Source organism: Ictalurus furcatus, chromosome 1 (assembly GCF_023375685.1).
Source record: "Ictalurus furcatus strain D&B chromosome 1, Billie_1.0, whole genome shotgun sequence".
Taxonomy (NCBI): domain Eukaryota; kingdom Metazoa; phylum Chordata; class Actinopteri; order Siluriformes; family Ictaluridae; genus Ictalurus; species Ictalurus furcatus.
The window spans coordinates 10,472,755-10,500,189 of record NC_071255.1 but is presented as its reverse complement, the minus strand read 5'-3'; the positions used below and the strand labels follow the sequence as shown (position 1 = coordinate 10,500,189).

At 43.7% G+C, this 27,435-nt stretch overlaps 2 protein-coding genes across 6 annotated transcripts in view; both read right to left on the bottom strand.

The window, feature by feature from the left end:
• The window catches only part of si:dkeyp-77h1.4 (uncharacterized), a 17,982-nt gene extending 14,627 nt beyond the window's left edge, over positions 1-3,355 (bottom strand). The window contains exon 1 of the mRNA XM_053629149.1: positions 3,044-3,355. The gene's annotated coding sequence lies outside the window, so the exon portion shown is untranslated. The remainder of the gene's footprint in view (positions 1-3,043) is intronic.
• Positions 3,356-3,452: 97 nt separating this feature from the next.
• mdc1 (mediator of DNA damage checkpoint 1) lies at positions 3,453-27,435 on the bottom strand. 5 transcript variants are annotated; one of them, XM_053624673.1, is made up of 12 exons: positions 27,372-27,435; positions 25,652-25,802; positions 20,758-21,336; positions 20,559-20,640; positions 18,827-19,827; positions 18,186-18,245; positions 15,890-16,171; positions 8,940-11,851; positions 8,472-8,654; positions 5,473-5,598; positions 5,009-5,119; positions 3,453-4,778 (listed from the first exon to the last, which is right to left on the bottom strand). In XM_053624673.1, exons 2-12 carry the CDS (start codon positions 25,794-25,796, stop codon positions 4,578-4,580), a joined length of 5,682 nt encoding a protein of 1,893 aa, XP_053480648.1. In that variant the 5' UTR covers positions 25,797-25,802; positions 27,372-27,435; the 3' UTR covers positions 3,453-4,577. The 5 variants fall into 5 exon arrangements, with proteins under 5 accessions (XP_053480648.1, XP_053480659.1, XP_053480630.1 ...); XM_053624684.1 differs by having other exon boundaries at positions 25,652-25,805; positions 27,372-27,387; XM_053624655.1 differs by lacking the exon at positions 27,372-27,435 and adding an exon at positions 26,275-26,538 and having other exon boundaries at positions 25,652-25,805.

The following is a 27,435-nucleotide window of genomic DNA, read 5'->3' as shown; positions in this document are numbered from 1 at the left end:
ACCCATGCTTCATGCCTAATGTCATTGGAGTGGGTTTCCATAGGGAGACAAAATATGAGTCAGACTGAATGGCATGCAGCCATGTCTAGAAGCTATATGATACCATGATATAATTCTGTTTTAGCCTTTCAGACATCAAATCCTCTTCGAATGTATTCACACATGTAGACAAAAAAAACGCAACATACCCGTGGACTTTCATGATCTCTAGATGTGATTTTTCATATCCCTCTAATTCTTTCCTTCTTGAAAGATCCCCCCCCACCTCCCTTTCCAACTGTCCACCCCAGAAGACTACCCATTACGTAACACTCAAACATCCCATAATATGCCAAAGGCATGGTGACACCCTCCACCCATAAGCACTCATACATACAGTGTGCACTGCTCTATAATCATTTATGAAACACAAAACCCAAGGAAATCCTGAATGCATACACACACACACACACACACACACACACACACACACACACACAGAACAGCAGGCCAATGTCGAAATGAAGTAGAGATTAAGAGGAAGTGCACTTTCATGCCTATGGCAGTGATTTTATCTGCAGTTTCCCCTTGAATGTGACTTATGGGAAGCCAAACAACTCAAAAGCAGGTCCAAACTGAGCTACTCAGAAGAACCGCACAGTATAGACCAAATACCTGCGCAACCCACTGGGTAGCACGGCCTGGACCAACTGACATGCGCGACTCATTGGACAAGAGTTTCAACAGCACTGCGTGGACCTATTTGGACCTCGCAGCGTTAGCCACGAGACCTGCTCCAAAATGAGTAGCGCAGCACAAATTCATTTGAATTCTACCCATAATTCTACACTAAAATACTTAAGCTACGGCTATCAACAGTCCCTATAACAGGTGGCAAACAGGTGAATAGCTGAAACCATTTTAAATAATCCTAAAATTCTTAACAGAATTGACGAAGCCCTTGAAAGAAACGGTTCACAAACAGAAGAAAACTCTGTGTATTTGTATTCAGATCGTTTATCTTTAAAGAACAGGAACGCATAACTGTAGGCCTATGTGCATGGCTGTAAGTAATCAAATGATTATCGATTTAGTCCCTTCCAGTTGATTTTTCGCTGCGCTGCTCAGTGGCTCACGCTGGGAGGTCCAAACTGGTCTGCACAGCATGGTTAAAACCCGTCTGTGCACGGCTACCCAGTGGGTCGCTCGGGTATTTGGGGACACTCGAAAACATTTAACGTGGCTTTAACGTACTATAACGACGACCAGGGAAAACCATTTTTGTCACACATTTCACGTCATAAACACTATCGACTGCTAAGATGATGGCACCGCGATCCAAGTGGAAAGAATATTTTTACATTAAGTGTTTTCTCCCCCATAGAAAACCGTTATAAACAAACCGCTTAGCGTGAAACTTTGCATGTTGCGTTAATATTCTAGGTCAGTGGTTTTCAAAGTGGGGGCCGCCAGTTGGCGCCTGGGGGGCCTCAACAATTTGGTGTGCCCATCCGTCCCACTAGTATGTTTTCTCTTTCTCACTCTCAGACAACCACACACACACACACACAACCAATTCCTAATGTAATTTAAAGATGTAAGATGTCATTATTAATAAAAAAGGGGGATATATTCAGAAGTCTGTATTTTTAATGTGTTTTAAAGACATCTTGCAAAAGGGGGCCTCGGTCAAATGTTAATGCCATTTGGGGGGCCTTGCCCTGGAAAAGTTTGGGAACCCCTGTTCTAGGTTCATCTGCTTGCCTGTACATAGAATGGTTTATTAATAAAGTGTGTACTAAATTCGGTCCTCCAATATCACTATCTTAGTCCAGTAAGCCACGTTAAGCTTTTTATTTATAACTACTTTTTTTTTTTTCCACACTCGACGTGAAAATATTGTCTTTCCACTTGGATCATCACCGTGCCGTTGTCTTAGCAGTAGATACTGAGAGAAAAAAATGCTGTTCGCTGATGGCTGTTTTAATACATCAATCCACGATAAGCGTTTTTTTTTTTTTAAACGTTAAGCATTTAAAAATTTTTAAATGTCCCCGTTTTAGGTCTGGGCTGGGCAATTCATTCATTAGTTGAGTTTAGACCAGCTTTTTGAGTTATTTGGCTTCCCATATGACTGCTGTAATACCTGCCCTGTCGCTGCAGAGCTTTTATTAACTCTGTGACGTCATCGCGGACGAGCAGCCTGATATATCACTTCTTAACCGTTGTAGCGATATGGCTAGATCAAAAGTCTACAATATGCAAATGAGGCGCGTGGGAGGAGCCTGTGGGTGGGCTGATGAATCCCAGACAAACCTTACTCTTTGAAATGGTGCATCTCACGGAGTTCTAATATAACACACACCACAATCGCAGTATAAGCAGCAATGTTACATCTATAATCTCTTTCTCCAACCGCGCACGCGAGGTGTTCATTTTTCAGCAGGACAAGCACCATTTCTCCTCCTCCTTCTAGAAATATTTGCCATTCCTACACATTTCTACACAGAGACCCTGTGAGAGAAAAATGAATGAGGTGGCCTATATGGCGAGAAGAAAATAACCGGCACATCTCACATAACATCAATATCAAACAATCACGTGACATGTCACTCAATTAGCTTTGATAAACGGGTTCATCCTATATGCATTGATAATACCCGGTATCCGTATTACATAAATAAGCTATTCAATTAAAAAAAACAAACAAAAAACAAAAAAAAACTCATAATAATGTCGTTTTATTAACGCCGCACTACACACTGGTGTGATTTGGTGCTGACGTGGCGTTTTGCGTGATGCTCTGCGTTATTAAGTGGCTCTCAGCACCGACCTGTCTCCATGCAAAATAATAATAATACTAATTAAAAAAATTAATTCAATCATAAAAGCCCAGCTAATTGATAACCCAGACTCATTTGCCGAAATCAAATTCATCCAACACGTCCTTGTAATTTCCCACACAGCGCAAAAACCTGCAAAATTTAACCCCTCACGTGCCGCACGGCTAGGACGCCGGTTTTAAGGCGTTTTTTCCCTTCTGCCTCCCCCCATCTCTCCTTACCGTGACTGCACCAAGCAGATCCGCGTTGATGAAGAGCGTGTGTCCGGTGAGCGTGATTAAGTGAGGCGCCGTGTAATTTCTCTGCTCTAATCGTTTTGATCCTTTCTTTTTCCTCCGCCTCCCACGACGAGAAAAGCCGCTCGAGAGGAGTACAAGAGAGCGCGCGCGCATACACACACACACACACACACTGGCGAGACGTTCGGCACGAGTCTCGTCCGCTCGGAGAAGCTCGCGCGAGGTCGGAAAAGCCCGGATTTCCCGCCCCGCAGCACCAATGTGCGTTTTAATGAAAACCAAATCCAGACGACTTGCTTATAAATAAATAAAAAGCACCGAATTATGTTACCGGATGCGTTAATAGTGCTAAATCCAGCCCCAACATCAGTAAAGAAATGTCACACAAATACATGTTTATCTAACAAAAGTTTATTCATATGGGATACTGTTGCTGGGATTGGTGCCTTCATGTGTGAAACTTTCCATCCATCCATCCATTTAATCATACATACGGTCACGTGGAGCCTGGAGCCTGGAGATATCTCAGGGAGATGGCGGAAGGACACCCTGGACAGGATGCCAACCCATCGCAGGGCCATTCACACACTATGGACAATTTGGAAACACCAATCAGCCTACAATGCATGTCTTTGCACTGGGGGAGGAAACCGGAGCAAGTGTCCGGAGGAAACCCTAGAAACATGGGAGAACATGCAAACGCCACAGACGCAGGGCGGAGGCGGGACTCGAACCCCCAACCCTGCAGGTGCGAGGCAGACATGCTGACCACTAAGCCACCGAGCCCCAGGGTGAAATCTTTTGTAACTTTAACGAACGTCTTTTCATGAGAAAAGTGTCAGGTGGAAAACTTATGTTGGCCCAGCGTTTATTTGTGTCGTGTCAACTCTGGAAATGGGCTCGATCACATTTTGTTACAACCCTGCTGACTTTCAACACAATGTTAGCCAAGATACACTTTTCATAACATGGATTTAAAAAGGTGGCACCCAACCTTGCCACATCACGATGGCCGACGCTGGCCGAACGTCGGCATGGTGGATTTAAAGGTGGCTGTCGACCCTGGTGCCCATCCTTAGCCCGATGAAATGGCTGGCGTTGGCCGAACATCAGTTTGTCACCTCAGATGCATATAGTGTACCTTTAATTAAAGCTTTACCCTAAAAACAAATTACAGTCCATTTATGTACCTTAAATCATGTTTTAAAAAATGACACTACTGTATTTCCACATTTCCAGGAGAAAGATGCATATCAAATGAACAAAGGATGTACCATTAAAGCTACCAACCCAGCAACAAGGATAGGTGCAGTTTAGTACTAGTTTTTCCAAAGAGTATAGCTTAAAAATTACTTGAGGGTTCAAAGCTGTAGGCAGGCTTGGAGGACATCTCAGTTTCACGCATAGCAGATCTCGATAAGGACCCGAAGCGCTCTGAAGATATCACCTCACACGCCAGTCCTCACAAGACTCCACATGGGCGTTTTTTGTTGTTTGTTTATTTTATGCCCAGAAACTACTTTCTACGAGCTCGGGCGGCAGGTTTGGGCGCTGCAGCGGCAGGTGAAAGAGAGAGAGCGTGTGTTTGTACGTCCGCTTTTTGCTGTAGAATGCCAGTCAGCAGGAACTCGGCACTGACCACAGGAAAAGACAAACTCCGAGCTCTTTCACACAGTGCCCGGTCCTCTTCACACGACACTACCACCACCGTCTGAGCCTGGCACAGACAAAAAGAGGCATCTGGTTCAGTATCACAGTTAAAAATTAATCCTGAATCCAACTGAGATTGACTCACAGAAGCATGACGAGAAAAATATGGCTCTCCATAGTGAAGGTTCCCAAATGTACCCAGTATCAGGGAGGAGATGCAAAGTATACCCCGGCTTTATTATTATTTTTATAATGGATCACCGCAGTGTTAATAAGGAAGTGTGAGTGTGCTGTTACCTTGCGAGCAGAGGGCATTTTGGGAAGAAAGCGTGCCCCAGAGCAAGTGATGATTTCTTTCATCTGAGCCGGCTCAGGCTTCACAGAGGGTGTTACATGAATTTCATAGCCCTGTTGGGGAAATACATATATATGCACATTTATACAACCACATACATTATTTATTTATATTATATATATATATACACACATACATATGTACATACACACACATACATACATATAGTTCCATAACTATGTGAATACAAATTTGTTGGAAGGATCATTTACAGTACTCTGTGCAAATGAACAGCTACAAGTAAGTAAGAATACACAATGTAAAAATAGTAGTGCCACGTTAGGGTCACTGCTTTGCTGCGAACAAACACTGCAGCCAAATAATGGGTACTAAGCTTTGTGCTGCCAATGATTCACAACACTCAAGCCTGAAAGTTGAGGATGATAACATATAAGACAGGAAGTACCTGCAATAAGGGCTGAGAGTTGGCTACTCTCAGAGCTTCCTGCAGACTGAAGTTAAATCTCTTCTCTTGCTCTACATCTTTTACTAAGAATCCATTAGGGGAGAGGAAGCTTCCTGCTTTACCACACTATAAAGGGAGGCATGGAGAGAGAGAGGGGGGGGGACAAGGGGAGAGAGAAAGAGAGAGGGAGAGAGAGAGAGAGAGAAAAGAGAGTGAGGGAGAGGTGGAGAGAGGGGGGGGGAGAGAGAGAGAGAGGGAGAGAGGGGAGAGAAAAGAGAGAGAGGGAGAGGTGGAGGGGGGGGAGAGGGGGAGAGAAAAGAGAGAGAGGGAGAGTAACCCAGAGTAATCAGAATAACAAAGTAATGGCTAATGATAATTTTACTAAATCATACAGTACATATGCTAATAACGATGCAGAAAAAGCATACAGTTACCCATAATAAAGGAGAAAAAGCACACAGGTGATAAAAATCCTCACTCAAAAACAGCTCAGACGTGCCATAAAAAGCCGAAGTTGGTCTTAAAAAAACAAAGCACTTAAAAGTGCAAACGCGACAGGTTTCGAGATGTCTGAGGGGGAAAATAAACCCAGACAGTATATCACCCAGATATCACATGTAATGGTATTTTGGGCAAACGAGGGGTGTTTCAACTGTATAAAAAGGGAGCCCCATTTCAGGGGACTTTGAGATCACTCTGGGACGTCCCTCTGTGCGGATCTCGTGTGGTGAGCAGCAATAAACCCTTGCTTTTCCTATTCACGGCTCTCTGTGATTTTGTCATCCTCAAACTGGTGTAAGTACTTGATGATATAACTTAGTTGTGTTTAGCTTTTTGGAAAATTAGAGACAACAGGGGGAGAGAGAGAGAGAGAGAGAGAGAGAGAGAGAGAGGGGGAGAGAGAGAGAGGGAGAGAGAGAGAGAGGGAGAGAGAGAGAGATAGAGAGGGGGAGAGAGAGAGAGGGAGAGAGAGAGAGATAGAGAGGGGGGGAGAGAGAGAGAGAGAGAGAGAGAGAGGGGGGGGGGGGGTAGAGAGAGAACTGTTTAGAAACCTGTTAAAACCACTGTTGTTGCGGATGTGAGCAATTCAGTGTCAGCTAAAACAAAGTTATTTAGCACTTTCTAAATGAAAAGTGAGGTTATTCATATCTACAATACACAGACATGTAACTGAGATCAACCGAAGAAAGAAAACTGGATGCCGTTCCCAACGCTGGTCAGCATGACCAATCACGTTCTCGGGTGCGTCCGAAACGATTGTGTCAGCTTCTATCGGTCTTTAATGCCATGCGGTTTTGTTTTGTTTTGGTGGTGATTTTTTTTGTTTTCTAAACTTGGGACTCCCAAGTGCCACAAGAGAAGTTCTCATACAGTCCTCGGGAGATCACAAGCTTGAATTCTGATGATGCCACAGCCACAGTCCAAAATAAAGCAGCCCTGTTCTCTGGGTGGGAAGGACTGAAGCAACACGAGACACCTGTGGGCGTCTGTGAGCATTGTGATGTAGCAGTTCGAAAACATGCGGTGGCAGAGCTGCATATGAAGGAAGCATTGTTCGGAGCTGTGTTCACACCAGCAATGACGCAATGCAACAAAGTAGCTGCACTTCATTAATTTTCAGTGTGAGCTAGCAATTTCCAGTGACGCGACCATCTGTAACGAAAGTGGGCGGGGCAACAAAAGTGATCAAGCAAATCAGAAGGAAAGTGATCGGGTGATTACCAGTGGGAGTGAGGTATGGGGGTAAGAATGAGGCAGTGGTGGCTCAAAGGTTAAGTCTCTGGGTTACTGATCAGAAGGTCAAGGGTTCAAGCCCCAGCACTGCCAAGCTGCCACTGTTGGGCTCTTAACCCTATCTGCTCCAGAGGTGCCGTATCATGGATGATCCTGTGCTCTGACCCTGGTTTCCTAACAAGCTGGGATACGTGAAGGAAGAATGTCACTGTACCGTAATGTAAACGTGACAAATAAAGGCCTCTTAAGGATGTTTTGCTTCTACATATTCATTCCTACTCGCACCTTATGAGCCTTTCATTACTGACCTTATTCTGAATAAGACAATATTCTGATTAAGGTGTTTACATGAGCTGCTTTTAGAATATTCCTTTCATGTTCCTGTTTTACATGTTATAGAACAAAGATCGATAAACAGCACACGTCATTACGTCCCCGCGCCATGCCGTCCGACGTTCCCTCCAGAATTTCACGTATCGACATACAGTTCGTCTTCGTTACGGAACCGTATACAGTTTTGGGTGCTACACTCTTAATTTTACAAAGGTTTTAAGTGCAGTTAATTATTTTTCATGCTATACGTGCAAACAGACGACTGCTTGAAGCCGTGGGCTGCGTCCCATCCCGTGTACTTGCCTACTATAAAGTAGCCGAGATACATGTATTTCACCTAATATATTTAGTAGGCAAGTATGCGGTTTGGGAGGCAGCCGTGCTCTCGTTTGCCGTCAAACGGTTGAGCGCTGCCGCGTGTGTGTACGTGTCTTGTCACAAAATGCGGTGAAAACTCCCACACGACGTTAATAGTGTGATTAAGGTGTGTACATGTCTGTAATGCACTTCGATAATGCGACTAAAACAGGAATACTCCACATGTCTTAATTCCATTTGTGTTTACTCAGAGTATGAGTTTAGTCGGATTAAGGTCATCGATAATCGCTGTTTACATGCTAGTTTCTTAAGCAGAGTATCGTCTTGATCGGGTTGATATCGGATTATTGTTGTCCATGTAAACGTACTGAATGAGAGCCTGTAAGTTTGCATCTGCAACTTCATACAACTGGAGAACATCTTTCCAAGCTCAGAAAAATCTGGGCCACCTTTTTTTTTTCCCCTCTGACTCAGTTTTGCCAAATGTAGTTAACTTTCTGAAACACCTCTAAAGCAGTCTAATACTCTTTAGTTAAGTACTAAAGAATTTTAATACGTTGCTCTTATTCTTGGGATTATGCGCAAACCTTAACTTTGAAGTTGAAATTCCTCACCTTACTCAACCAGTCAGGGGTAACGATCGGAACTCCTCGGGCCACGGCACACAGGAACTTAACGGTACGACGGACTTTATCGGTCACTAGGTGAGTCATATCACCCACGCCTTTCGCCAGCCCTCCACCCAGACGCACCACCACCTTCTCCCCATCCTCATCCACTACTCCTGTAAACAGAACCTGAAAGGAAGTGAGAGAGAATTGGGACACAAATGTGTGTATTACTATTGTGTCATTTCTTGTATGCTGTTTTGCCCATGTACCATTTATTATAAACAGTGGAATCGTGTGCTCAAATGGTGCCACTGCACCTAAATGCAAGAATAAAACTTAAAAATGAATACTTTAATACTTTGTATTTCTGTCGTTTGCATTTTGTTACTCAGTCTTGTTTAGTATATAAAGAATAAAGATTACTTGAGCGAATGAGGAAAAATAACGGCATAGAAGTGTATATTCTTCTACCTTGGGTGTCTGTCCGGCTAGAGAGCGGCGAGGGGTTTTAGGAGTCTGTGGAGTTTCTGCTGTCAGCATAGAAACATCAGCACCTCTTTTACGCCCCCTGCTGCTGCTTTGGCTCATAACACTGTCCTCAGCATCAGCCATAACCTCAGCCTCCTCCTTCTCTGCCTCACCTGCTGCCTCTGCTTTAACATCATTTGACCCAGGACATTTCCCACCTCTTCCTCTTCCTCTCCCTCTCCCTCTCCCTCTCCACACAGCTGCTGACTGTTCTCCCTCCTCCGGCTCTTCTGCTTTCACACTCTTCCTCCCATTCCTTCCCCTGCCTCGGTTCTGAGTGGCCACACTGCTGCTGGATCCGTCAGAGCTCCTGGAGTTGGAGCGAGAGTGAGCAGCCTGCTTTACGTCCTCCTTCTCAGTAGAGGGCGCTGTGGTGGTAGTTCTTCTGCCTGATGGCCTGCCTGTCTCATTCACTTCTTCAACAGCTTTCCTCCTTCCCCCCCTTCTTCTTCCTTCGGTCAGGCTATCCTGAGTGGACTGCTCTGAACACACAGAGTTAGAGGAGTTGGAGCGTGAGCGAGTTCTTTTAGCTGGACCGCCTTCGTCCTCCACACCAGCAGGCGGCGCAACAGATTTCCTGGCAGTGCGTCTGCCTCGTCTGGGTTTCGCTTCACTCTCAGCTTGTTCATCCTCTTGCTTTTTACTGCTCCCTTCTTCACATTCTTGTTTTTGTAGCTCACTTAATTCTTGTTCAGAGTCCAGTCTTTCTTTAGTTCCTTCTTCTAATTCTTGATCCTCCTCTTTCTTGCTTTTCCCTCCCTTTCTTTCCAGCCCCGCTTTCCGTTTTCCTGGTGCTGGTCTTTTTTCTTTTCCTACACCCTCTTTATTGTCTTTACTCTCTTTTTCCTTCTCCTTTTGTTCCATTTCCTTTTCTTGTTTTTCCTTCTCTTCCCTCGTTTCTTTCTCTAGCTGTTCTTTCTCTTCCCTATCCTTTTTTTCTCTTGCTAATCTGTCCATTTCTTCTTGTTTTTTCCTTTCTTTTTCAAGCTTTTGCTCAAGCGCTTGTCTTTCCCTCCTCTCCTTTTCTTCCTTTTCCTTATTTTCTCTATCAATCCTCTCTTGTTCTACCCTGTCTTTTTCTTCTTGTTCTCTCCTTTCTTTTTCCAGCTGCTTCTTCCTTTCCAAACTTTCCATCTCTTTCTCTTCTCTTTCCTTCTTTTCGCTCTCCGTTCTCGCTCTCTCCAGTTCACGTTCTTCCCTCTCTTCCCCTTCCTTCCTCTCTCTTTCTAGCCGATCTTCTTCTTCCTTCTTCCCCCTCTGCAGTCTCTCACTTTCCTCCTCTTTCTCTTGCGTTTTTAAATGTTCTATTTCTTCATGATCAGCTTCCACTAGCTCGAGTCTGGCCTTGTCATCACCTTTGGATTTCTGCCTCGGGTTCTTTCGTCCTCTTCCTTTGTTCCCTTGGTCTACCTCTTCTTCACTGTCCAACTCTTGCTCTACTTTCACTCGCTTCCCTCTCTTCTCTTTCTCTGCCGTAGCTCTTCCTCTGCCTTTACCCTTGCCGGATGCTGCTGTTCCTGTTTCTTTTCCTCTCAGGCTCCTCCTACAGTCTTGCTCTTCCTCCTGTCCATCCATCTTCGTTGTTTCAGCAGAAGAATCGGGTTCGAGAGGTTGTGTGGGCTCAACTTTAGCAGTCTGCCTTCCTCTGCGGGATCTTCTACCAGATTTGGCTTCACTCTGTGGCATTTCCCCCCGTTCTGCCTCTTCTTCACACATTGGTAGGGTTTCAAGAATGGCGACACGAGACTCGACAGGTTTTGCTGGCTTCGCCTTAGCGTTACGTCTCCTCATACTGGATCTCTTGGTAGACATGGCTTCACTCTGTTGCTCTTCCTCCTGTTCCTCCTTATCCTCCTCACACATAGGCTGTGTTTCAGCAACGGTCACACTGGTGACCTTGTCAGACTCGACAGGCTGATTTGGCTCAACTTTAGCAGCCCGTCTCCCTCTAACAGGTCTTCTGCTATTCTTAGGTTTATCCTCCTCATCCTCCTGTCCTTCGTCTTCCTCACACATAGGCAGTGTTTCAGCAATAGCTACATGAGCGTGATCATCAGGCTCGAGAGGCTGTGTTGTTTCAACCTCAGCAGGCTGTGTTCCTCTGCTGGAGCTAGGTTCATTCTGCTGCTCTTCCTCCTGCTCTTCTTCCTCACACGCAGGCAGTGTTTCAACAATAGCATCAGCCTCAGCAGGATGTGTTCGCGCTTCATCTACTTTATCGTCATTTTCTACTCTACTCTCGTCTCTTTCCTTCTTCTCCTCTTCTGGCCCGTCACTAGTCACTTCATAATTCTTTTCCATCACCGTTCTGTCATTTTCTTTTCTTTTCTCCGCATCATTCTCTTGTCCCACACTTTCATTCATTGCATTTCGAGCCCTTTCTTCCTCATCTGTCTCTTGTACCTCTTGATCTTTGTTCTCATGCTCCTCTTTCATCGTCTCCTCCTGTTCTTTCTGAATTTGGGCCATGAGGAAAGCGTAGGGTTGAGTAGTCTGCTCCTCCTGCCTCGGGCTCCTGACGATCAGCAGAGTGTCTGCAGAGTAGAGATGTGAATCCACTTGCATCTGAGCATTAATATCCTCTTCTGCCTTTCTTTCTGGTTCACTAGCAACAACCTCCTTATTAGCATCATGATCGCTGTTATCTTCATTCTGGGCTCTGTGTTTGATGAGCTGTGTTTCAGCAGTGTGGATGCTGGAGTGGCCCGGAGCGGCCAGTGGCTGCGTCTCCTCTTCTTCCTCCTCTTTTCCACCATCGTCCTCCTCTTCTTGGTCTTGGACATCAGCGTAAGCCTGTGTAGCATCTAGATCCAGCGATTTCCCAGCTTTAGTACTGCCTTCTGAATTTTTCATAGCTATAATAAATGAATGATAATAAGATCACTGTTAGCTTCATCAAGTAAGGACAATGCATACTGTAGCTCACATTACCGTCAACTTGGTAAACTAGTCAATTAGTTAAAAAAAAATAATTTAACAAAGGAAAATTACAGTTATTGGTTTACGTTACACTGTTGTAGTGCATTCTTGTTTTGGACTTTTGGTTCGATAGATTATTAGGGAAATGTAATCCCATACTGCACAACATGAACAAATCTGATTAACTGAGACACTGAGGACTATTTTGATATAAGCTAATCTGCTGAAGACTCAGTCATAGCATGTTATGTTCACATTTATACCATTTTTAAATTATATTCTTACTCTTTGGCACCTATCTTCTGCACTACCTGCTATATCAGACACTTCCACACTAAAACTGTGTACTGTTGAGCGCTACACTGTCACTTACTGTGCCTATTGTCCTGTTTTAGTAGTACTGTACTGTCCTGTGTCGTTAGGACACGTCTGCACGTGCACTTTGTGTAGAGTGTGTAAATCTTATTTAAGTTCTGTGTCGTCTCACGCGGTTAGGGTGTCGTTTTATGTAACACCGTGGTTCTCGACAAATATTGTTTCGTTTCACTGTGGACTGTACCAACTGTATATGGGTGAAATAACAACAAAGCCACTTGAACTTGAACTATTCATCCTACATATCGATGGCTTTCAAGGTGGCTAAAAACATAAAAGCACAGTCATGCACCAACAGTAGGAACAATCCAAGTCAACCTGGTGACAAATAACCAGAGAAATGTCTAGAAACAATACAGAAATGAAAGTGCCGCTGGCTGTTCATGCTGAGGAAGAAAAGTCGCTGTTAATTAAATACCACACTCCAGGATACATCACTCACAAGCCGATCACCATCAGAGTCCAAGAATGCTGCACAGGTACAGAGAAACTGCGTGTACTAAACAAATTCATGTGTTTGTACAGTCATGTGAAAAAATAAGTACACTCCATGGACATTGTTGGCTTTTTTGACATACGGTACTGTGCAAAAGTCTTGAGCGCATGCAAAGAAATGCTGTAGAGCAAAGATGCCTTCAAAAATAAGGAAATTAAATGTTTCTACATTAATAAAAGTACTATAAAGAGCAGTAAACAGTAATAAACAAAACAAACTCAATATTTCGTGTGATGACCCTTCGCTTTATAAAATAAATAATAATAATAATAATGATAAACTGTAGTCTCCGGGTACAATTAGTGTAGTTTTAAAAGGAAATGAGCTGGAAGAGTTATTGAGCTTGCAGAACCAGACATGGTTCTTCTGGAGACTTTGACTGTCGCTTCTTAATTTTGCAGCAAAACCCATCAGCAATCATTGAGTTCTTTTGTCTGAAAAGTGTCTCTTACCACTTAATACGCCGCTTTCTTTACTGATATACAAACATTTTTCTGTAACATTTCATTTTGTGCAGGAAAACTAATGTTTTGAAATCTCAAATGTTTTTTGTACCGACTCGATAATGTAGAAGTAATAAAATAAAAATCTATAACAAAAGTTTGTACAAAAAAAAAAAAAGGTGCCTAAGAGTTTTGCACGGTACTGTATTTGGACGAGCAAACATTTGAAACGGTGCCTATTAATGAAGTTGATATACTTGAACAAAACCACAAGGAAAATGAGCACTCTCAATCATTTATTCAACAGAAATAGCAATAGATGTGATATTCTTCTGTGGAAAAAGTAAGCACACCCTTGGCCTCAGAAGCTAGTATTGCCCCCTTTAGTAGAAATAACTTCTTGTAGGAGTTTTGCATAATTGTCCACCAGGCTTGCTGGAAATTTTCTCTTCCATGCAATATTTTTTCAGTTGCAAGATGTTTGAGGTTTTTCTTGCATGTACTGCTTGTTTCAAATCCCACCACAGCATTTCAGTGGGATTTAAATCCAGGCTTTGACTAGGCCATTCATTCCATAACCCTCCATTTCTTCTTTTTGAGTCATTCCTTGGTGGATATGGTAGTGTGCTAGGGATCATTATCCTGCTGAAAGGTCCACTTCCGGTTCAATTTTCGGACAGATGGCCTCACATTACCTCCAAGCACTCTTTGATATGATGCAGAATTCATAGTTGAATCAATGAATGCAAGCTGTCCAGTCCCTGAGGCAGCGAAGGAACCCCAAACCATAACATTTCCACCACCGTGCTTCACAGTATGAGGTGCTTCTTCTGAAAAGCTGTCTTTGGTCTGCGCCAAACATGTCTGCAGTTACTGTGGCCAAACAACTCGATCTTTGATTCGTCTGTCCAGAGCACATTATTCCAAAAGGCCTGGTCTTTGCCTATATGCTCATTGGCAAACTGTAGTCTTGCAAAGGCTTTTTTTGGCACATGCAGGTCACATTTGTGCAATCGCTTTCTGATTGTAGAAGCATGCACTTTGACACCAACAGTTGCAAGACTTACTAGCAGATCCTGTGATGAAATTTTGAGGTTCTTGGAGACTTCTTTTTGCATCAGACGGTCTTGGCATTTTAACTGGACTGTCTAGATCTAATCTAATTAGAAAATCCCCGAATCTTTATCACTCTAATTAGGCACATGCAGCACGCTTTGGATTTATATTTTACAGTTAATATGGGAAACAGGCTTAATGAATTTATCCTGCATGTGCGCCAGCCTTTAATAAAGCACTCAATTACAGTAGAGTCCCATTAGGACCTGAGAGCAACTGGTTCCACACAGATTAAGATTCTCCTTATTTAATAGCTATTCTATATAATTTAGCTCCGTCTGTGGCAGTGATAGTGATTAAATGCTAATTAAACATAAGGAACATGTTCAATGAGGTCTGACTGGCAGTGTACATGGGCATTAATGTCACGATTTACATTTATCAATCATAAGCCTTTATCAGAATGCCTGCAAGACACTGACTATATTTACAGGGACAGCAGTAATCTAATTATTGACCTTATTCTGAATAAGACAATATTGTGTTTACATGAGCCGCTTTTAGAATATTCCGTTCATGTTCCCGTTTTACATGTTATAGAACAAAGATCGATAAACAGCACACGTCATTATGTCACCACGCCACACCGTCCGACGTTCCCTCCAGAATTTCACGTATCAGCATACAGTTGGTCTTCGTTATGGAACCGTATACAGTTTTGGGTGTTTCACTTTTAACTTTACGAAAGCTTCAAATGCAGTTAATTATTTGTCATGTTATACGTGCAAATAGACGACTGCTTGAAGCCGTGGGCTGCGTCTGAAACCGCGTACTTACCTACTATATAGTAGCCGAGATACATGTATTTCACCTAATATATAGTAGGTAAGTACACGGTTTTGGATGAAGCCGTGCTCTCTTGCTTGCCGTCAATCGGTTGAGCGCTGTCGTGTGTGTACGTGTCCTGTCGCAAAATGCGGTGAAAACTCACACGACATTAATAGTGTGATTAAGGTGTGTACATGTCTGTAATGCACGTCGATAAAGCAACTAAAACAGGAATACTCCACATATCGTTGTTTACATGCTAGTTTCTTAATCAGAGTATCGTCTTAATCGGGTTAATACCGGAATATTGTTGTCCATGTAAACGTACTGAATGAATAATATACAGTATATTCAGTCTGCAAAAGTCTGACTTAATAGCCTGTAATTTGCTGAAGTTAAAGAGTGTGTGCATCTCCAAATCATACTCTAATTATTTGCTAGTTACTAAATACTTGATCTGACATTGTGTATTTTGCAGGTCTATGCAGGTTAAATGTGAAAAACGTATTGCTTTATATGAATGTTAAAGCAGAGGACAAAGGAATAAGTAAAAACATCTTCAGTACCGTTTTCCATGCTAGCTGAAGGACGTGATGGTTGTAATTAATGGTAACTCAGTGGTTAAAGATGTTGGATGTTATTGATCGGAAGATCGTGAGTTCAAGCCCGTGAGCAAGGCCCTTAACCCTCAACTGCTCAGTTGTATAAACTGAGATAAAAGTAAGTTGTTCTGGATAAGGGCATCTGCCAAATGCCATAAATGTAAATGTAGTTACCGTATAACTGAGTTGCCTGGAGTTGCCAGTCCTCCTCTGCAGGTTCCCTGGCTTCCGCCAGTTGATGGCTGCTGTCTGAAAAGCCCAGCTGGGAGGATGAGGCTCCACCTGAGCGCCGAGATTCAGGGCCACCCAGCGACTGAGGCGTCTCGTCTAGCGTAGCATCAGCTTGAGCAGCATCACACACAAAGGACTGAGTTTCAGCCACGGCAAAGTCGTCATCAGTGTGACTGACACCTCCAGGAGAGACAGAAGGGTGGAGGAGAGAGGGGAGAACCGGCCCTTAAGGAGGGAAGTAAGAGAAACCATGTTATACTGAGATTGAAAAAGTGAGGATATACATAATCTAACAATTTTGTCAAAACGTTTCTGGGGATACGGGGGCGTGGTCGAGCGTGAGCTGTAGGCGGAGTGGAGGCTGGTTGAACCAGCAGGAAATAAGTGATGATTCTCACCTATGTGTGTGTGTGTGTGTGTGTGTGTGTGTGTGATCACATCGACTTTACTTATGTGTGCTTTGTTTGCCCTTTCAGGAGGAAATAAGGAGAACACCATAAAGCAGAGAGAGAGCGAGAGAGAGAGAGACAGAGAGAGAGAGAGAGAGAGACAGAGAGAGAGCAAGCTGACAGAGGATAGCACATAAACACATACGCACACCCAGATTGAAAAGTGTTGATGAACTTGAGCAAGGTGAAAGCCCTGAAAATTGGGGACGGTGTTTATTTTGGTGCTCCTTCCCATCCATCTTCTCACATATCGAGTTCTACAGTTCGTTTATCAGAGTCGGATGAAAATACGCTGCGACACTCAAAACCTGCCCCTTCCAAACTCTATATATTAACATCAAGACCATCATTGTATTGTGTTGCAATATTAAATACAATACAATACACTATATGGCCAGAAGTATGTGGACACCTGCCCATCACACCCATATGATCTCGTTGAACTTCCCATTCTAAAACCATGGCCATTAATATGGAATTGGTCCCCCTTTGTTCTGCTATAATAACAACCTCCACTCCTCTGTAGGGTTGAAGTCAGGGCTCCGTGCAGATCGCTCGAGTTCTTCCACTCCAACCTTGGCAAACCATGTATTCATGTATGGAAGTATAACCGTGCCAAATGACCTCAAGGCAAAATGGCATGTTGAATTACATATATTGAATAAAAACATATCGCAATGACAGTACTTGAATTTTTCTGCCCAGCAATTTGACACAAATAAAAAAAAAAAAACAACAACAGAGCAATAACAATGCTTGAATTAGTTTCCTCTGCAATTCATTGGGTTTGTATATTTTGATTGAAAACAAAATTACAGCATTCAAAATTCAGTTGTTAAAATACCATCGTCATTATTCGTCAGGTAGTATTTCAACCTCACAAATTCAGGTCTTAAAATCCAAGTCTTCACATCCGGGTCTCACAGGAAGAGCAATGGATTGCCGGTACTATTGTAACACGTTACTCTGGGTCGGCCCCTAGTGGTGGGATTGTGCAGACAAGCCACAAGAGAAGATGAACCTAGCAGACTGGCATAAAGTTGGCTTGAAGTTGGACGTTCGGTATTCGCAGATGTGCGCAAATTAAGGGACCGTCTCTAAAGTTACATATTGGTATACATGTTTCTAACTTCCATAGCATTTGAAGGGAATGACTTATAGCAGACACCTAGATGAACACCTTACAGTAGGTTTTATGACCAAGTCATTCCCTTCATATGCTACTGAAGTTAGAAACATGTATATGTATATGTATACGTATACGTATGTAACTTTAGAGACGGTTCCTTAATTTTGTTCCTAATAACACTATTATACTTCCATATTCATGGACCCTGTTTTGTGCACGGGGCACTGTCGTGGTGGAACAGGATTAGGCTGAGCCCCTTCGCACTAGTGAAGGGAAATCTTAATGCTGTAGCACACAAAAACATCCTATACAATTGTATGCTGCCAAATTTGTGGGTGCAATAGTCAGGTGTCCACATACTTTTGGCTATAAGGTGTGAGCTATAATTCTCTCTATGACTATTACATACTGTCACGAATAAGAATGAGTAGACCAATTCACTGAGACAAATAGCCCACTGGCATTCAGTAACAAGCAGTGTACATTTTAAACAATGGAAGAAGTGCAAGTATTTATATGGAGATTTAATTAACAAAAAGCACAAATCTCACAACCCTGTTGACTCGATGATCTTTTGATTTGTGTTACCACAGGAAAAGCCATGCCGCCACATACGTCCCCTCCACAAGTCTGAGTGATCAGATAAATGTAAACGACTCACGTTTGAACAGCTGAGGTGGACTGAGGAACGCTTGTGTTTCCATCTCCTCTTCAGACAAGCCTGTGGAAGACACACACACACACACACACACAATTAAAACCACAGTACTGTTGAATTCACAAGTCTGACTATTCAGACATTGTTGATTCATTTTCTGGGGAAATAACAAGTTTATAAGAACGCGTTCGTTCTAATATTTTATTGTTTCTATAGTAACAGCTCAGTTACAGGGACTTGTATGGTGGATGCTCCATATAATCGAAGGCTAGTAATAATAAATGTGTTAAAAGATTATGCTTTTATTTCATAAAGAAAAATGTGTAATGATTTACATGGTGTGGTTTTCTTTAAGGAGGCATCTATTTAACAACTGGAAGGCGTCTCTGGTATCAGTGAGGTTTTCCACCACGGGAGAGTCTTCAAGGAGTTTGTGCTTTCCTGGTTTCTCTTAAGATGCATTTTTTTGTCTTATTATTATTATTATTATTATTAATAATACTACATCATATAGTCCACAGGACAAAATAATAGCTGATTATTATCGAACATGGATTATTTCACTGTAACAGCATGCCCCGCTGTGCTTTATTTCTTGCATATATACTTACAAGAATTATTTTGAGTGTAAATAACAAACGCACCTGCACTTCTTGGTGTAGATGAGTGGACAATCTGTACTGCTGCTTCTGCACACTTCCGCTCATTCTCCTCCACCTTCTCTTCATCCTCCTCCACGTCCGTGTCGCTGTCCAGCCTGACCTCGTCCCGCACTGTTTCAGCAGGAGGTTGGACTTGAAGAGGACCGTCTTGCCGTGCGTCTGTGCCGCGTTCATCAGCGGTCTGAATCTCTGAACGCATCTGAGAGCTTCCTGTTACGTTGGCTACTGTGGGAGTTCTGATCTCGGTGATATCGTCCTCCACATCTGTATCACTGTCTGACTGACGACGCAACATTTTGGCATCTGGAACTTTGACGCCGTCTAGAGATTTGGCCGTTTTCCCCAGATCTTTGCTGTCCGCCTCAGTGCCTGAAGGTGGCTCGATAGCTTTTGTCGTGTCCTCGTCGTCCTCGACATCAGTATCGCTGTTCATGTTGAGCTCAGCTACATGACTGGTTGGAGGTCTGGAGTCTTGGATAGGAGGAACATCCTCATCGTCTACATCGGTATCGCTCTCCAAGTGGAACGGGGCAGAACCCGCTGGTTCTTTCTTCTCGTCTAGAGCAGCCTCGGGTCCAGAAAGCGGAGTGGTGTAAGTTTCAACAGGCTCATTCTCCTCTACATCTGTATCGCTGTCCATGGACAGAGCAGTTGGATTTACCGAGTCCTGCTTTGCAGGTGCAGCTGAAGCTTCTGGATCACTCCTGGCCTTCTCCATCGCCTCCTCCTCCTCTACATCAGTGTCACTGTCCATATGCAGATCAGCAGGATTTACGGCATCCACTTGCGCGGTGACAGCAGTCTCAAATCCGGGCGTAGCCTTCGTCATTTCCACCTCTTCATCCTCAACATCTGTATCACTGTCTATATCCAAGTGCAGTGGGTCAGGTTTAGAGGAGTCTGAGGAGACCTCAGTGTCATTCCCCGTCTTTAGAAATCTACCCTTCAGTGCTGGGGATGGAGTAATGGAGCTCTCATCCTCACTGCGAACAAAAAGATGACGAAGAGGAGAAAATTATTTCGCTGCAGTTATCTGCACCGATATAAAAGACGTCATCCAACAAGGCAAAATCTCCATGTTGGTAGCTAGCTAACTTTCACCCCTACAGCACTTCTCAGTGTACATACAGTACGTTGTCGACTGATAAGCGATTTCTGGAACTATCGGTTATCGGCAAAATCCACACAGATAGCTGAGACGGGTCCGCTGTCGTCATACAGTACGAGAGCGGCCTCTAGAGGCGAAATAAAAACCATCGCTGACTAATTTTGTTGTGTTATTTAAACTGGGTTTTTTTATTCATTTTGGATGTCTCTATTTTTATTTGTTATTTGGAGCATTACTGTTCGGTTCAGTTTGGATGTATATCTTTTATTTACTCCAATTATTTATTAATAGTTTAATTAAACTATTAAATAATAGTTTAATTAATCATTTATTTAGTTTTTAAAAAAGTACAGTACATTTTCATGGTATGGTTAGTACTGTTTATTTTTGTAAAAAAGTTAGAAAATATTTTACCTTGTGTGTGATGTTTTCAGTCAGTATCAATTTTAAAAATATGGGTTGATTCATCGGTTATCGGTATCCACTATCCACGGTAAAATCCACTATCGGTCGAACTCTACTAACAACCAATGTGGACAAGCACGCAAACACGCTGTGAGAACATGTACACTGTACAGCAAATATAACGTCTGATCTGCTGTTTACCTCTCTGGAATGATTTTGTTTGCTGGGGTCAGGAACGTTGAACACGTCGGGCTGGAAAGGTCGGAAGAAGCCGAGTCTGAGACTAAAATGAAAAGTGGACAGCAAGACCGAGAGACGAAGAGTAAGAGAGTCACAAATGCTCTGAATGCATGTGTGATTACAGTACAGTATGCATGCTTACTGACATCTCTTCACCTACCCACAATCCTCCTTCTCTCTCTTCTTCCATGCTTCTCTCCATCAGAGTCTGAGTCAGACTCGGGCACTAGGGTCGTCTCTGGCTTTTTCGGGGTCATCTGTATTGATTGAAGACTTTTCGCTTCATCAGTCCACACTGGCACAGGAGGCAGCGCACACTTCTTCCTGCCATTCTCCACTCCTTTCCCCGTCCTGCCTTCTTCCGAGCTACTGCCGGTGGACGTCGAACCCTTCGCTTTCTCTCTCCCGACATCAGCTGTGGATGTCTTTGTGTTCCTCTCCGTGTTCTTCAGGCTCACGTATTGACAGGGCAGATCAGCGAGCACCACGCCGTCCCCCTCGGTCAGCGCGTAGCGTACGTGTGGGGTCAGTTTAAGCCGACCCTTCCTGGTGCCATTTAAACTTCCCAGGTCCCACAGCAGGGCCTCTGTGGCCTCACTGTGCGCACGCCGATCATTAGCATCAAACACGGAGATGGAGATGACAGCATGCCGGCTGGATACGGAACGGGCTTGGAGCGGCACAGAGCAACAGGCAGGGTCTCTCCCCAAAACGTTCTCTCCCTGGTAGAGAGGCACCTCTGTGGATACACGTGGAAGAGAGAAACTTAAAAGACGTGAAAATAATATTGTGATTAAACTTAAGCACTACAGTATAAAATTGACAGTTATTGCACTTCCTAACTTGGTGTACTGGACTTGCTGTTGTCTTCGGATTGTGCGAACATAAGTAAGTAAATGTTGCAAAGAATCCAATACAAATTGTGCCTGAAACAATTCAAATGTTTACTAAAACAATTTAAAAATGTACAATTAATGGTTGGTGTATTAAAGTCTGAGCTTACAGCGCATACATTCCATGCCTGAATTTTGAGCTACTGACTTATAAAAAAAAAAAGCATCTTCCTTGTTAGTCAAACGCATAATCATCGGCTGGGAACTCTGAGCTTTCTGAAAGCCCAGATACAAGTGTGTGCAGTGTGTGTGTGTGTGTGTGTGTGTGTGGGGTGGGTGGGGGGTATTCTAGTTTGAATTCTCAAATCTGTTTGGTCAGAAGGTGTGATTTTATTTTTTTGTACAACAGCACGGCTCGGACAGCAGTTACGCTTCTGGCTGTAACATGAATAACAATAATAATAATAATAATTAATAATATTAATGCACGCGATCTAATACGTTATACTTTCTTTAGTAACAGCTCATACACAGGGACCTCTATAGTGGTTGCTCCAAATAATCTCAGACTAATAATGACCGGATTTTTTAAACAAAACAAAAACAAACAAAAAAAATATGCTGCTGTTTAACAAAGTGAAATCGCGGATGTGATGATTTTTTGTGAGGAGACATTTATTTCACATTTATGGAAGGAGTCCTGGTTGTGTTTGTACGTTTCCCAGCATGAGAAAGTCTTCAGGACAGAGGAGTTTACACTTTGCGGTTTCTCAGTAAAATAACAGGATGGGTTTTATGAGAGAGTGAGGGAGAAGGAGAGAGCAAGAGAAAAGGAGAGAGAGAGAGAAGGAGAGAGCAAGAGAGAGAGAGAAGGAGAGAGCAAGAGAGAGAGAGAGAGAAAAGGAGAGAGCAAGAGAGAGAGAGAAGGAGAGAGCAAGAGAGAGAGAGAGAGAAGGAGAGAGCAAGAGAGAGAGAGCGAGAGAGAGAAGGAGAGAGCAAGAGAGAGAGAGAGAGGAGAGAGCGAGAGAGAGAAGGAGAGAGCAAGAGAGAGAGAGAAGTAGAGAGCAAGAAGTAGAGAGCAAGAGAGAGAAGTAGTAGAGAGCGAGAAGGAGAGAGAAGTAGAGAGCGAGAAGGAGAGAGAAGTAGAGAGCAAGAGTGAGAGAGAGAGAAAGACAGAGAAAAGGAGAGAGAGAGAAGGAGAGAGCAAGAGAGAGAGAGAAGGAGAGAGCAAGAGAGAGAGAGAAGGAGAGAGCAAGAGAGAGAGAGAAGGAGAGCGCAAGAGAGAGAGAGAGAGAAGGAGAGAGCAAGAGAGAGAGAGAGAGAGAAAAGGAGAGAGCAAGAGAGAGAAAAAAGGAGAGAGCAAGAGAGAGAGAGAGAGAAGTAGAGAGCGAGAGAGAGAGAAGTAGAGAGCGAGAAGGAGAGAGAAGTAGAGAGCGAGAAGGAGAGAGCAAGAGTGAGAGCGAGAGAGAAGTAGAGAGCAAGAGTGAGAGAGAGAGAAAGACAGAGAAAAGGAGAGAGAGAGAAGGAGAGAGCAAGAGAGAGAGAGAGAAGGAGAGAGCAAGAGAGAGAGAGAAGGAGAGAGCAAGAGAGAGAGAGAAGGAGAGAGCAAGAGAGAGAGAGAAGGAGAGAGCAAGAGAGAGAGAGAAGGAGAGAGCAAGAGAGAGAGAGAGAAGGAGAGAGCAAGAGAGAGAGAGAAGGAGAGAGCAAGAGAGAGAGAGAAGGAGAGAGCAAGAGAGAGAGAGAGAAGGAGAGAGCAAGAGAGAGAGAGAAGGAGAGAGCAAGAGAGAGAGAGAAAAGGAGAGAGCAAGAGAGAGAGAGAGAGAAAAGGAGAGAGCAAGAGAGAGAGAGAGAGAAAAGGAGAGAGCAAGAGAGAGAGAGAGAAAAGGAGAGAGCAAGAGAGAGAGAGAGAGAAAAGGAGAGAGCAAGAGAGAGAGAGAGAGAAAAGGAGAGAGCAAGAGAGAGAGAGAGAGAAAAGGAGAGAGCAAGAGAGAGAGAGAGAAAAGGAGAGAGCAAGAGAGAGAGAGAGAAGGAGAGAGCAGGAGAGAGCAAGAGAAGGAGAGAGCAGGAGAGAGCAAGAGAAGGAGAGAGCAGGAGAGAGCAAGAGAGAGAGAGAGAAGGAGAGAGCAGGAGAGAGCAAGAGAAGGAGAGAGCAGGAGAGAGCAAGAGAGAGAGAGAGAAGGAGAGAGCAAGAGAGAGAGAGAAGGAGAGAGCGAGAGAGAGAGAGAGAGAGAGAGAGGAGAGAGCGAGAGAGAGGAGAGAGCGAGAGAGAGAGAGAGAGAGGAGAGAGCGAGAGAGAGAGAGAGGAGAGAGCGAGAGAGAGAGAGAGGAGAGAGCGAGAGAGAGAGAGAGGAGAGAGCGAGAGAGAGAGAGAGAGGAGAGAGAGGAGAGAGCGAGAGAAGTAGAGAGAGGAGAGAGCGAGAGAAGTAGAGAGCAAGAGAGAGAGAGAAGTAGAGAGCGAGAGAGAGAGAGAAGTAGAGAGCGAGAGAGAGAGAGAAGTAGAGAGCAAGAGAGAGAGAAGTAGAGAGCGAGAAGGAGAGAGTGAAAGAGAAGGAGAGAGCGAGAGGAGAGAGCGAGAGAGAGAGAGAGGAGAGAGCGAGAGAGAGAGAGAGGAGAGAGCGAGAGAGAGAGAGAGAGAGAGGAGAGAGAGGAGAGAGCGAGAGAAGTAGAGAGAGGAGAGAGCGAGAGAAGTAGAGAGCAAGAGAGAGAGAGAAGTAGAGAGCGAGAGAGAGAAGTAGAGAGCAAGAGAGAGAGAAGTAGAGAGCGAGAAGGAGAGAGTGAAAGAGAAGGAGAGAGCAAGAGTGAGAGAGAGAGAGAGAGAAAGACAGAGAGAGTGTGAGAAAAGGAGAGAGCATGAGAGAAGGAGAGAGAGCGAGAGAAGGAGATGCCGGTGAGGGAACAACTGTTTATCACGGCGAGACCATAACTGATTACAGGAACTAATTGTCTCAGGCGTTCCACAACATCGTGTTGTTCCTTAATAATAAATTAAACAATGCATCAATGTGAATTTATTGGTAAATCACTTTGGTAAGAGGAATAACACACTCCAGACCGTATGCTTGTACAAAAATACTGCACTTCATGTCTCATCACATCGCATCAACCTCCCACAGCAGCCTGCACTATTATCATATAACCGCGAAGTCTGCCACGTGTTATTCCTTACATAATGTATACTTGAGCTCTTTTCGTTTTTAGCCAGCAAAAGTCAATCCCTTATGTTTGAGCTGAAATATTTTCTCCTATTAAACACCACTGTAATTGCAATCTCGCCCTGTTACATCAGCGCAATACACAACACAACTGCTAACTAACAGCATCAACCAACAAATCAGCATCACTAAGTACATCACAAACATCTATTTTCTGTACCACTTATCCCACACAGGGCTGCGGGGGATCCTGGACAAGGCAAGGAGACACCCTGGACGGGGTGCAAAAACACTGCAGGACATAATCACACACATACTACGCACAATTTGGAAATGCCAATCAGCCTACAGCACATGGCGTTGGACTTGAGGAGGAAACCGGAGTACATGGAGGAAATCCCGGAAGCACCCCAGGAGAATATGCAAACTCTACACACGCACAGAGCAGAGGCGGGATTCGAACCCCAGATCCCGGAGGTGCAAGACAAAACATACTAACCACTAAGCTACTGTACCCCCCTACATCACAAACATTTCAATAGAAACATCCATCCATCCATCTTCTATGCCGCTTTATCCTTTTCAGGGTCACGGGGAAACCTGGAACCTATCCCAGGGAGCATCGGGCACAAGGCGGGGTACACCCTGGACAGGGTGCCAGTCCATCACAGGGAACAATCACATACACACTCACACACCCATTCATACACTACAGACACTTTAGACACACCAATCAGCCTACCATGCATGTCTTTGGACCGGGGAAGGAAACCAGAGTACCCGGAGGAAACCCCCGCAGCACGGGGAGAACATGCAAACTCCACACACACAGGGCCACGGTGGGAATCGAACCCCCGACCCTGGAGGTGTGAGTCAAACGTGCTCAATAGAAACATATTTAACGTATTTGTAATATGCAAGTCAAACTCTGACAACAGCTTTAAAACACTCATTTGCATATGAAATGTATGCCATGAACACTGCGAAATGAATAGCAGCAGTGCTGGATATACAACCCCAGGGTGCTGCTATGGGTCAGAGAGGTGTCGGGGTAATGCTTACTGCTCACCTGTCTCTGGGATGTGGCTGTTTTTGAACACTTTCAGTACGGCCAGTGGCTCTGTTTGTTTCTTTCCTTCTCCCAGTTCATGTTCTTCATCAGAGTCATCCTCCTCTCCGAAGAAAGAGTCCTCGATCTGCTGGGTCGCGTCCATGCAGGCCTGCTGAGGAGACACGGACATCATTCATCAGGGGTTTGGGACACTTTTGCAGGACCTACAGCTGCAGATCAAGCTTATCAAGCTTACAGCTTATCTCTAAGCGGGCCGAGCAGGCCAGGGAAGTAAGCAAAGATCTCGAGAAGATACATCACCATATCCATGGCAACATCCCAGTGCTAAGAGCGTAGCTTAGAGTTGTTTCTAGTTTTATTCACCTGAGGTTCACCTCCTCAAAGCAAATGCACTGCTGCGATCATAAACACACTAACTACACATCAGTAAACATGCTGCAGCTGCAGGATGAGGAGTGTTAGCTCTTCAGCTAGTTCCTAAACTCTGACCATTTCGACATTTAAAGAACCCATTAAAGACGTGAGAACATACTACAGTGTTACATTTAAGGGCTGTTAGTTTGCTGTCATCGCCTCTGCTCGTTTATTTTGATTAAATAAATTACAATCGTATACTTTACCACGCAGTTGCAGCAGTGAGGGGAAAACTTCCTGAATAGTAAGCTACGCCTTAAAAAGTAAACACGACTGCCCATTGGTCACGTTCGTTACTGGCTAAAGTTGATTGGTTAGGATAGAGGTCACTCAAAAAGTCATGAGTTTTGATTGGTTGTTGTGTAAAGGACGCTGTCTTTTGTGAAATTTTCCCCGCGTTTCCACTTTATAAGATGTGTTTGTGTGTGTGTGTGTGAGAGAGATCATGTGGATACATAATGTACATACTCAGTACATACTTATATCATTTACTTAATTAGAGCACACGCACACACCTAAACTAGAACACACATGATTTATCCATCGTGTGTGTGTGTGCTCATATAAAGTAAATTATATAAGTATGTACTGAGTATAGCAAAGTAATAAATAAGCATTTAGACATATTAAGTGCATTAAGCATTAAGCAACTCGTAACAAATTATATCACTAGCCAAAAGGCCTGAGGTAGAAAAAAAGTTCATGTAAACAATGTAAAGGGCTAAGGTTATTGAAACAGAACAATGCGGGGGCCAAAGACAACATTTGGACATATGATTATGTTGAAAGAGTAAACTTTCTAAGAATAAAACCTTTTTTTTAATTAACCGACCGGACTTGTGCCATAATTATAAGCAGCATATGACCAGAAGGAATTAACTGTGGCGAAATGACAGGTTGTTTCCATAGGAACAAGGGCTAAACCCGGCCTAGAGCTCACGTTTACATGGACAGCAGTAATTTAATTATTGACCTTACTCTGATTAAGATAATAATGTGATTACGGTGTTTACATGAGTTGCTTTTAGAATATTCCTGTCATGTACCCGTTTTACATGTTATACAACATAATTAGATTAACAGCCCGCGTCATTACGTCACCGCGCCACGCCGTCTGACGTCCCTACAGAATATCACGTATCAATATACAGTTCGTCTTCGTTATGGTACCGTATACAGTTTTGGGTGTTTTTATTGAATTTTTTTTACGAACGCTTTAAGTGCAGTTAATTATTTGTCATGCTATACGTGCTAATAGACAACTGCTTCAAGCCGTGGGCTACTTCCCAAACCGCGTACTTACCGTCTATATAGTAGCCGAGATACATGTATTTTTCCTCACTACAGGCCTATAGTAAGCAAATATG